The 12,318-nt window shown below is 43.0% G+C and overlaps 1 protein-coding gene across 1 annotated transcript in view; it reads left to right on the top strand.

Annotated features, from left to right (window-relative positions):
* The window catches only part of anapc4 (anaphase promoting complex subunit 4), a 136,136-nt gene that overhangs the window by 58,953 nt on the left and 64,865 nt on the right, over positions 1-12,318 (top strand). The window contains exons 12-14 of the mRNA XM_078545873.1: positions 4,172-4,236; positions 6,611-6,653; positions 6,835-6,911. Of these exons, the coding sequence (XP_078401999.1) occupies positions 4,172-4,236; positions 6,611-6,653; positions 6,835-6,911 (185 nt within the window). The remainder of the gene's footprint in view (positions 1-4,171; positions 4,237-6,610; positions 6,654-6,834; positions 6,912-12,318) is intronic.

The raw sequence follows: 12,318 nt of genomic DNA, 5'->3' as shown, positions 1-12,318 counted from the left end.
ATGTAGAATAGATTGGAGTGGTTAGAAAATTTAGGAGGGTGAATATCCAAAAGTGCACTGGAATAAGCTGCATGGTATTTTCTGCTCGTGTTGTACTGGATGCCCAAGGTACATGGCTGGGCGATTCACAAGGAGATTGAGGATAAATTGTGGAGAAATGCTCAGAGTGGGTCTGCATGCGCTTAAGGGAGATTGCACAGAACAGCAGTGACCTAGTTGTGTGTGCTCCCAGAGCAGATCTAGGTAGTCATTTTGCAAAAATTGTGTCTTTGCAGCCTGCCCTTCACCAGGAAGCCCTTTCTTTAACCCAAGTTATGTGATCTGTGGCTGTTGTACAAACAGAAGAATAGTTCTGTCATCCTGTAAGATGAAGCATTTACAATTAAAACCTTTATGCTATGTGTCAGCAAATGACTGCGCATTGTGCAGCAATGTCTTGAGATGTTATGCCTTTGGATATGTGAGTAGGTGAAACAATTGTCCATTTCATTTTGAAGGCATTTTTTCTTAATTCATTCACGGGATGTGGGCTTCGCTGGCTGGGCCAGCATTTATTGCCCATCCCTAGTTGCCCTTGAGAAAGTGGTGGTGAGCTGCCTTCTTGAACTACTGCTGTCCATGTGGTGTAGCTACACCCACAGTTCTGTTAGAAATGGAGTTCTAGGATTTTGACCCAGCGACAGTGAAGGAGCAGCGATATATTTCCAAGTCAGGATGGTGAGTGACTTGGAGGGAAACTTCCAGGTGGTGCTGTTCCCATCTATCTGCTGCAATTGTCCTTCTAGATTGTAGTGGTCATGGGTTTGGAAGATGCTGTTGAAGGAGCCTTGTTGAATTCCTGAAGTGTATCTTGTAGAAGGTACACACTGCTGCTATTGTGCATCGGTGGTGGAGGGAGTGAATGTTTGTGGATGTGGTGCCAATCAAGCGGGTAGCTTTGCCCTGGACGGTGTTAAGCTTCTTGAGTGTTGTGGGAGCTGCGCTCATCCAGGCAAGTGGGGAGTATTCCATCACACTCCTGACTTGTGCCTTGTAGATGGTGAACAGGTTTTGGGGAGTCAGGAGGTGAGTTACACATCGCAAGATTCCTAGCCTCTGACCTGTTCTTGTAGCCACAGTATTTATATGGCTAGTCCAGTTCAGTTTCTGGTCAGTGGTAGCCCCCAGGATGATATTGGTGGGGGATTCAGTGATAGTAATACCATTGAACATCAAGGGGTGATGGTTAGATTCTCTCTTGTTGGAGATGGTCATTGCGTGACACTTGTGTGGTGCAAATGTTACTTGCCTTGTCAGCCCAAGCCTGAGTATTGTCCAGGTCTTGTTGCATTTGGACATGGACTTCTTCAGTATCTGAGGAATCGCGAATGGTGCTGAACATTGTGCAACCATTAGCGTACATCCCCACTTCTGACCTTATGATGGAAGGAAGGTCATTGATGAAGCCACTGAAGATGGTTGGGCTGAAGACATTACCCTGGGGAGCTCTTGCAGTAATGTCCTGGAGCTGAGATAACTGACCTCCAACAACCACAACCATCTTTCTTTGTGCTAGGTATGACTCTAGCCAGCAGAGAGTTTTCCCTCTGTTTCTCATTGACTCCAGTTTTGCTAGGGCTCCTTGATGCCACACTCGGTCAAATGCAGCCTTGATGCCAAGGGTGGTCACTCTCACTTCACCTCTGGAGTTCAACTCTTTTGTCTATGTTTGAACCAAGGCTGTAATGAGGTCAGGAGCTGAGTGGCCCTGGCGGAACCCAAACTGGGTGTCAGTGAGCTGGTTATTGCTAAGTAAGTGCTGCTTGATAGCTCTGTTGATGACCTCTCCTATTACTTTTCTGATGGTGGAGAGTAGACTGATGGGGCGGTAATTGGCCAGGTTGGATTTGTCCTGCCTTTTGTGTACAAGACATACTTGACCAATTTTCCACATAGCTGAGTAGAGGTCAGTGTTGTAACTGCACTGGAACAGCTTGGCGAGGGGCACAAGTCTTTAGCACTATTGCTGGAAAATTGTCAGGCCCCATAGCCTTTGCAGTATCCAATGCCTTCAGCTGTTTCTTGATATCACATGTAGTGAATCGAATTGGCTGAAGACTGGCACCTGTGATGCTGGGGATCTCCGGAAAAGGCCAAGATGGATCATCCACTCAGCACTTCTGGCTGAAGATTGTAGCAAATGCTTCCGCCTTATCTTTTGCATTGATGTGTTGGGCTCCTCCACCATTGCAAATGGGGATACTTGGGGAGCCTCCTCCTCTAGTGAGTTGTTTAATTGCCCACCACATGCACGACTTGATGTGGCAGGACTGCAGAGTTTAGACCTGATCCGTTGGTTGTGGGATTGCTTAGCTCTGTCTATCACTTGCTGCTTATGTTGTTTGGCATGCAAGTAGTCCTGTGTTATAGCTTCACCAGTTGACACCTCATTTTTAGGTATGCCTGGTGCTGCTCCTGGCATGCCCTCCTGCACTCTTCATTGACCCAGGGTTGATCCCCTGGCTTAATGGTAATGGTAGAGTGGGGGATATGCTGGGCCATGAGGTTACAGATTGTGTTCGAGTACAGTTCTGCTGCTGATGGCCCACAGCGCCTCATGGATGTCCAGTCTTCAGTTGCTAGACCTGTTGGAAATCTATCCCATTTAGCACTTTAATAGTGCCACACAACACGATGGAGGGTATCCTCAATGTGAAGGCAGGACTTCGTCTCCACAACGATTGTGCAGTGGTCACTCCTATCAAAACTGTCATGAACAGATGCATCTGCGGCAGGCAGGTTGGTGAGGATGAGGTCAAGTATGTTTTTCCCTTTTGTTGTTTCCGTCACCAATAGTCGCAGACCTAGTCTGGCAGGATGTCCTTAAGGGCTCCGCCAGCTCGGTTAGTTTTGGTGCTACCGAGCCACTCTTGGTGATAGACATTGAAGTTCCCCACCCAGAGTACATTGCCCCCTTGCCATCCTCATTGTTTCCTCCAAGTGGTGTTCAACATGGAGGAGCACTGATTCATCAGATGGGGAAGGGAGGTATGTGGTAATCAGCAGGAGGTTTCCTTGCCCATGTTTGACCTGATGCCATGAAACTTCATAGAATCGATTTTGAGGACTCCCAAGGCAACTCTCTCCCGAATGTGTACTACTGTGCCACCACCTCTGCTGGATCTGTCCTGCCAGAGGGACAGGACATACCCAGGGATGGTGATGGTGGTGTTTGGGATATTTTCTGTAAGATATGATTCCATGAGGAAGACTATGTCAGGCTATTGCTTGACTAGTCTGTGAGACAGCTCTCCCCAATTTTAGCACTAGCCCCCAGATGTTAGTGAAGAGGACTTTGCAGGGTCGACAGGGCTGAGTTTGCCGTTGTCATTTTTGGTGCCTAGGCCCATGCCAGGTGGTTCATCTGGCTTCATTCCTTAGGCATGTACTGGTAAACGTGAGTTCCATGATTGCATGAAGGCTTGACAATGGTAAATGGGGAGCAGGTTTACTTTGGTTTGTAGCATACAAACTTGGGCCTTCTACCTGACAAAAGTTGCAAAGGTCTTGCCTTGTCAGATTCCTTAAACCCTGCTATCTACTTCAGCATCTGTTCCCAGCTTCTTCAGGTGCTGTGTACAACACTGAGTCTGGTCACCATCTGTTGCCAAGAATGGTGTGCTGCTGTCTCTTGGGAACAGCCTCCTGAAGCATCAAACTTGAAACCTCTCCCTGTATGCACCTTGTTCAGCTGTATATTCATTTTGCCATGCACCAAACATTCACTTGGTGCTTTACTTCTTCATTACTTGTTCACAGATCCTATTTCATGCTTCCATATTGAACCTCTATTCAGCCTGACATTTCCCCTCCTTTGTCAACCCCGCCCTTGGTTTTGGTGAAATGACAAACATTTTAAAAATGTTTTTTAGAACAGTACAAGGACTGATGCAGTAATTGTTCTCATGTAAAGTTTTTTCTAAATTAAATGCATTTAAAAATTGACCCACTGGCTTGATTTTCCAGTCCCCTCTTTTCCCCTCTCATTGTTAATGATTCTGGTGTGGAATTTGGAGATTATTTAATTTTGCTTAGTCATTTCCATTGTTGTTTAATAACTTATGCTGCTGATGGAGTCTGTGGTGAGAGATTACGTATCACAAAATCTTAAATGCTATATTTTTGTTTTTAGGAGAAAAGCACAAAAACTTCAGTACAGGAGGAGTTCATGGAACTACTAATGTGGGGTAAAGCTAGGTAGGTTTGTTGGGACAGTTTGCCTCAGGAACGTATTAATAAAAGCTGTGTATAATAGCATGTAAATGTTCATTATAATTTGGCTTCCAGCCACACTAATATTAAATATGAAATAAGAACAGATTGCAAACAGTGTTTTAGTCTTGTTGCCAGGGAGAGGATTGGAGTCGGTGGCTGGGGAACAGAATTTGTGGAGGGGCGATACCAAAAACAAAGACTTCAGTCTTCCCTATGTTTTAATTGGGGTTAATTTCTTCTCATCCAGTACTTAATGTCAGATAATTTAGCAACAGTGGAGGAGTCAAGAGAGGTGCTCGTGAGGTAGAGCTAGGTGTTGTCAGTATACATGTGAAAAGGCTGTCCCTGCAGATGATTTTTCCCCGGGGCAGTAAGTTGATGAGAAATATGGAGGGGGGTCAATGATAGAGCTTTGGGGGACACCAGAGGTAACGGTGTTCTGGCAGAAGAGAAAGCATTGCAAGTGGTACTTTGGCTAAGATTAGATAGACTAGAACGGAATCAGGTGAATCCTAACCAGCTGGTGACAATGGAGAGGCATTAGAGCAGGATGATGTGGTCAACCATATGAAAGCCTGCATACAGGTCAAGAAGGGTGAGGAGGAATAGTTTATCTATATCACAGCTGCACAGGATGCCATTTGTGAAACAAAAACAGATAATGGTGGAAAAACTCAGCAGGCCTGACAGCATCTGTGGAGAGAGAAACAGAGTTGACATTTCGAGTCTGTATGACTTTTTTTCAGTCATTTGTGACTTTCTGCCATTTGTGACTTTGATAAGGTCCATTTTGGTACTGTGGCAGGGTAGAAACCTGACTGGAAGGATTCAAACATGGAGTTCCAGGAAACATTGGGCACAGATTTTGGAGACAACTATATGTTCAAGGACTTTGGAGAGGAAAGGGTGGGTGGAGATGGGGCAGTAGTTTTCAAGGACAGGAGGGTCAAAGGTTGTGTTTTTGAGGAGAGGGGTAATGATGGCAGATTTAAAGGAGAGAGCGGCAGCACTTGAAAAGGGAGAACGAGTAACAAAACCGGCGAACATGGGATTAGGAGGGGGAAGCTGGGTGATCAGTGTTGAGGGAGCAGGAGATGGTTCTCATGGATAGGATGAGCTTGAAGAGTGCATGAGGAGCGATAGGATAGAAACTAGTAAAAGATGCATCTTCAGAACCAGGGCTGGGGGTATGTTAAAAGAAGTTTGGCCAGGTGGACTAGTGGAATGGAGGGATGTGGCAGACGCTTTTGATCAGGATGGCCTTGACCTTAGTGACAAAAATGTCTGTAAGCTCTGTGCACTTTTTGTTAGAGGTGAGGGTGGAGAAGGCAGGAGAGAGGTGTTCAAAAGGACTGTTTGCAGTTGGGAAATGAAGCTGAGGGTTATCTTTGCAATCCAAGGTGAGACTGCAATGGGAGCTGGACCTGACGATGCTTTAGGTGAGCAGGTCTGGCAGTGGATGGTTAAACCAGTTGTTCACCATATCTTTTAAAGTTTGCTCCTTTCAAACTTAAAGGCATGGAGATAAGGGCTATACCGGGGGAATGGCCAGGGTTAGAAAGAGTAATGATTTTATTGAGGACTAGAGCATCAAGGGTGGAAGAGAGGGTGAGGTTCAGCAAATCAGTAGCTGCAGAAATGTTGTGGCGAATGGAAGATGAAAGACTAGACAGTTGGGATTTTGAATGTGCAGTTGTGAATGAATTGGGGGATAGTTTTTTTGAGGGGCGCATACAGAAAGAGGCAGGGTTGGAGCTTGGAAAGGGATGCGGGTGTAGATTGAAACAAGATAGTGGTCAGAGATCGCCTTATCTGTAATTGATATGATGGAACTAGCAAGACTCCGTAAGAAGGCAAGATCAAGGGGTGGCCATGAATATTGGTAGATGAGTTTACATGGAGGGAGAGATTTAGGTATGATAAGATGTCAGTGAACTCAGAAGAGAGAGCATGATGGGTTGAGATGGAGGTTTCCATGAGAACATTTTTATCGTACCTGGGTGGACAGTAGAAAACAGCATTTTAGATAAGGGGTGAGAGTAGTGAACCAAGGTCTGCAGCCATTGCCTGATTTTGAAAACCCACCTGTGGTTGGGAGACACCTCTGCTCTTAGCTATTTATAACAAAATTCTAACTATGCCTCTATACATGCATGTGTAATTCTGTGATAATAAGCAGTGAAAATCATATCTCTGTGACTTTAAACCATAATGATGTTCGTGGGCTGAGGGTGCAAAATTGATTAACTTGTAACTTGCAGTCAAACAGATTATATCATAACATATTGGGTAAAAATTGACAAGTAATCAACAATTTTACATTTCCTGGCTGTGACCTGTACATTTTGTTTTGTAGTCCGGAGTTGCAATCTTTGTTAATGAACCAGCTAACAGTTAAGGTGAGTGTATTAAAAGGTGCAAGTATAGAATGACTGCTCTAGTGATTCAGAATTTGCCAATGTAACTGTCTATGATACGGATTTCACTTCTTCTCCCTAATTTACTGCTGTCCATTTGTGATTAATACAATTGGTTACATTTATGCATGAACAAACCTTTCACTTTGTTTGAAACTAACAGGGTTTAAAGAAGCTTGGCCAGTCCATAGAATCATCATATTCTAGTATTCAGAAACTGGTTATCAGTCACTTACAAAGGTAGAGTATCCTTCTTTCTGAATTGAGGGAGTGGGACTGTGTATATAGTTTGGGATTGTTTATTCGGCTAAATTAAATTTCCAAGCCTTTGTACCAGGGAATAGCTGCAACATATAGTTTGTTTATATGACTTTGCGATTATGAGATATTTTTAAACATATATTTTGAATATTCCCTGTTTAATGCTGATGACATAACAAAGTTTGCAAACTCAAATGTTGACTGTAGGTTTGTCAACTGAATGATATCTTAAGGAAAGATTTTTTTTAAATGGAGTGGAATGCAGTGAACAGTGCTGTTGCAGTCACGCTATATAGGTTATTATCATTGTGAAGTGATTTCAGCTTTACTCCAAAACTGCACTTGTTGATCAGTTGTCCTTGCTTAGGGAATATTTTCCTTTGGGCTGTAACTCCACCTACCAAGCAGATATATTCCTGATCCCAACAGAATTTCCTGCCCAGGATCGTTTGCACAGTGAAGATGGGTTTTCCAGCCTCTACCGGGGAACAATTTTCGAATAGCTAAAAAAAAATCAACAAAAAGTGGATTTAAAATCTAAGCTATTTCATGTAAATCAGGTGACGAGGGCCCAAATGGACTGAAGCAGACTGGAATAAGCCACCTGCGACAATTCCTCTTGGTGTGGGCTATCCACTCTGTGCTGAACTATGGACACAGCCTGCATGTAAAGCGGCCAACCTACTTTGAATCAGTTATACTCTTGCAGTGCAATACAGCCACAAAATGAAGACCAGGAATTTGGCACATAAAAAAATCAGACCTCCAGGAGGGAGGGTAATCAGATTCAGAGGTTTCAATAACAGTGCCGAAGATTGTGTTAAAAGTTAATCATTAAACTGGAGGGAGCTATGTGTCAAGTTTTGACAACACTGCCAACTGAAACAAATTAAGAACTAAATGAAAGCAGTATTGTTTTGTATAGTCAATTTACAGCGCAGTTTTTTTTATTGTTTCTATATGCAGTTGGATAAATTTTCTAATTGTCAAGCAACAGACATAAAGTGGCATACCTAGATGGATAAACAAGATAAGATCGGTTATGAATCTGAAAACATAGCTGCTTTGGAACTGTTGGGTATAGCTCTATTTGTCCCAATTAAATTTTATCTGTCCCAATCATTCACTGAAATGACATATCTTAACTGCTCAGTTGGATTGATTACTTCATTACACGCTACAATTTCACAGCCAAAGGAATTGCTGGGTTTTCAAATGAAAAGTAAAACCAGCTGCTGCTCCAGCTTTTACATCAAATACATATACTTCTCCAGAAATACTTTGATCTATGGAAGAAAGGCAGGCAAGTATGTTGACCCTATATTTCAGGAACAATGTGAAAAACGTTTGCTTCAATAGAATTTTTTTTATTGATGTGGCCAACACTAGAAAGCAGTATTTATTGCCTATCCCTGGTTAATTCTGGGATTGGAGTCACATATACAGCAATGCCAACTCCACTGTCTCATAAATCATGGGACAAATTTTTAAAAATCAAGAGATCTGATTTTAAAAAATTGAGTTTTTTTTTCAAACCTAAACCAATATAGATTGATGGTTTATAAACCTCATTACTGGCTTATGTAATTACTAACAAGTAGGAGATTTGAACCACTGCAGTTCATGTGGTGTAGGTACACCCACAGTGCTGGTAGGAATGGCATTCCATGATTTTGACTCAGCGACATTAAATAGCAGAACCACATTAGCAGTTCTACAGTCCTCTGGCACCTCCCCCGTGGCCAGAGAGGAATTAAAAATTTGGGTCAGAGCCTCTGCGATCTCCTCCCTTGCCTCCCTCAGCAGTCTGGGACACAAATCATCCGGACCTGGAGATTTGTCCACTTGTAAGCCTGCCAACGCCTCCAATACCTTGTCACTCCCTATATCAATTTGCTTAAGAACCTCACAGTCTCGCTCTCCGAGTTCGATACCTTCATCTTCTTTATCTTGGGTGAAGACAGATGTGAAGTATTCATTCAACACTCTAGCGATGTCATCTGGCTCCACCCATAGATTTCCCCCTAGATCCCTTATGGGCCCGACTCTTTCCCTGGTTATCCTCTTCCCATTGATATACTTATGGAATATCTTGGGATTTTCCCTACTTTTATCAGCCAGAGCTTTCTCATCTCCCCTTTTTGCTCTCCTAATTGCTTTCTTAAGCTCCACCCTGCACTTTCTGTACTCCACAAATGCTTCCACTGATTTGCTTCCCTTGTACCTGCTAAAAGCCTCCCATTTTCCTTCTTATCGTAACCTGAATATCTCTGGTCATCCGTGGTGCTCTGGGCTTGTTACTCCTGCCTATCTCCCTAGAGGGAACATGTTGAGCCTGTACCCTCCCCATTTCCTTTTTGAACGCCCCCCACTGCTCCTCTGCAGATTTCCCGACAAGTAGCTATTCCCAATCTACCTTGGCCAGATCCTGCCTTATTTTACTAAAATCCACTCTTCCCCCAATCCAAAACATTTTTTTGCAACTTGTCTATTTCTTTGTCCATAACAAATTTAAACTGCACCATGTTGTGGCTGCTATCACTAAAATGCTCCCCGACCACCACCTCAGCCACCTGTCCGGCTTCATTCCCCAGAATTAGGTCCAGCACTGCGGCGTCCCTTGTTGGACCCTCTACATATTGACCTAAAAAGTTCTCCTGTACACATTTCAAGAAATCCACTCCATCCAAGCCCTTAACACTATGTCTATCCCAATTAATGTTCGGAAAGTTGAAATCACCTAATATAATTACCCTATTGTATTGTTTTTACACACCTCCACAAATTGTGCACATATTTGCTCCTCAATTTCCCGCTGACTCTCTGGGGGTCTATAATAAATACCTAACAATGTGGCTGCCCCTTTTTTATTCCTAAACTCTACCCACAAAGCTTCATTCGATGCCGCCTCCAAGATATCATCTCTCCTTATTGCAGTAACTGACTCCTTAACTGATAATGCAATGCCTCCTCCTCTTTTACCCCCTCCCCGTCTCACATGAGGGTTCTATATCCTGGAATGTTGAGCTGCCAATCCTGCCCCTCCCTCAACCACGTCTCAGTGATGGCTACTATATCACATTTCCACGTGTCAATCCTCACCCTCAACTCATCTGTTTTACCAGTAATACTCCTGGCATTAAAGTAGAGGCCATCCAGCCTTGCCTTACTCCCTTGAAACTTAATGCAGCTGTACTCCCTCTGACTTGATTGTTTTGTTGTATTATGATGTGCCCCTATTGTGCTAACAATCTGTGTCCCCTCCCCCTGCCAAACTAATTTAAACTCCTCCCAACAACACTAGCAAACCCGCCCACAGGGATGTTAGTCCCGCTTTGGTTCAGATGTAGACCGTCCGGCTTGTACAGGTCCCACCTTCTCCAGAAACGGCCTCAGTGATCCAGGAATCTAAAACCTTCCCTCTTGCACCAACTCAATAATTATGCTTCAATACGATTGCCTATGGAAAACCTGCTTAACCTTTCCTTATAAGATAAACAACTTATCCCAGGATTCATTCCAGTGAACATTTTCTGAACTGTTTCCAATGCATGTATGCCCCTCAAGTTAGGTGACCAAACTGTACACAGGTGTGCCCTCACCAATGCTCTGTGCAGTTGTAGTAAGGCTTCCGTACTTTTATACTCCATCGCCCTTGCAATGAAGGCCAACATTCTGACTTTTTTGGTTCATGTGCAAGGACACCCAGAATCTCACTGTACTGCAGCATTCTGTAGTCTCTCCATTTAAATAATATTCTGCTTTTCTATTCTTCTTGCCAAAATGGACAACTTTACATTTCCCCACATTATACTCCTGCCAAATTTTTGCCCACTCACTTAACCTATCTATATCCCTTTGCAGACTCTTTATATCCTCCTCACAACTTGCTTTTCTGCCTATCTTCTTACCATCAGCAAATTTGGCTACAATGATCAATTTATCCCAACTCTGTTTCCTGGTTGTTAGCCAATTCTCTATCCATGCTAATATATTACCCCCAACACCATGAGCCCCTAACTTGTGTAGTAACCTTTTATGTATCATCTTATCAAATGCCTTTTGGAAAACCAAATGCACTATATCCACTGATTTCCCTTTAATCGCCTTACTTGTTACACCCTCAAAGAATGCTAATAAATTGGTCATACATGATTTCCCTTTCACAAACCATGTGACTTTAATAATATTATGATTTTTTAAATGTCCTGTTGCTACCTCTTTAATAATGGATTCCAGCATTTTCCCAATGATGGGTGTTAGGCTAATTGGCCTATAGTTTCTTGCTTTCTGACTTCCTCCTTTCTTGAGCAGAGGTGTTACATTTGCACTAATGATTAATAATTACAATTTATTGTAATTATAATTAGTTGTAATAATTACTCCATTACTCTGGAGTTAAGAAACAATAGAGATCTCTGCCTGAATGCTGTGAGGAATAGGCAAGGGTTAATATCCAGTGGACAAGGGTGGCTAAAGAAGAGCGCCACAAGGAGAGGTGAAAAGATGACCAAAATCAAAATAGCAACTCTAAATGTTGGTAGCCTGACAGCAGTGAAGTAACTGACCTAATGGTGAGAAAAGGAATACAAATCATAAGTCTCCAGGAAACAAAGTGGAAGGGTAGCAAACCAAAAGAAATTGGTAGTGGATGTAAACTTTGCAACCAAGGACTGGGTGGGAGAAGAAGTGGTGCTGGAACAGTACTAAGCAAGGAAGTTGTGGATACAGTTTTGGAGATACAAATGACGAAGGAGCCAAGATCCTGGAGTCATACCAACTGTTAATACTAAACACCTGGTACCAGAAGGGAAGTGGAAAAGGAAACAATAGATGCAAAGAGAGAGTGTGAGAAGAGATTGACAGATAATATGAAAGGGGATCCATAAGTCTTCTAAAGATTTGAAGGTAGTAAGAGGAATGGTGTGGTCAATTAAGGACCAAAAAAGGAATCAATGCATGAAGGCAGAGGGCGTGGCTGAGGCACTACACGAGTACTTTGCACCTATCTTTATCAAGGAAGATGATGTTTTCAAAATCATAGTTAAAGACGAGGCAGTTGAGATACTGGATGGGTTAAAAATTGATAAAGAGGCATTATTAGAAAAGCTGGCTATAAGTTGAAGTTGACAAGTCACCAAGACCGAATGGGATTCATTTGAAGGTGCAGAGGAAAGTAAGGGAGGAAACTGTTGGAGGTGCTGGCCATAATCTTGCAATCCTCTTCAGAAAAGGGGGTGGTGCATGAAGACTGGAGAATTACAAATGTTACACCCCTCAAAAAAGGATGTAAGGATAAACCCAACAACTACAGGTCAGTCAATTTAACCTCTGTTTTAGGAAAGCTTTAGGAAAGAAAATCTGGGACAAGAGTGGGTTAGTTAAG

This window comes from Cetorhinus maximus, chromosome 1 (assembly GCF_964194155.1).
Source record: "Cetorhinus maximus chromosome 1, sCetMax3.hap1.1, whole genome shotgun sequence".
Classification (NCBI taxonomy): Eukaryota; Metazoa; Chordata; class Chondrichthyes; order Lamniformes; family Cetorhinidae; genus Cetorhinus; species Cetorhinus maximus.
The sequence above is the reverse complement of the archived record's forward strand: the minus strand, read 5'-3'. Positions and strand labels throughout refer to the sequence as shown.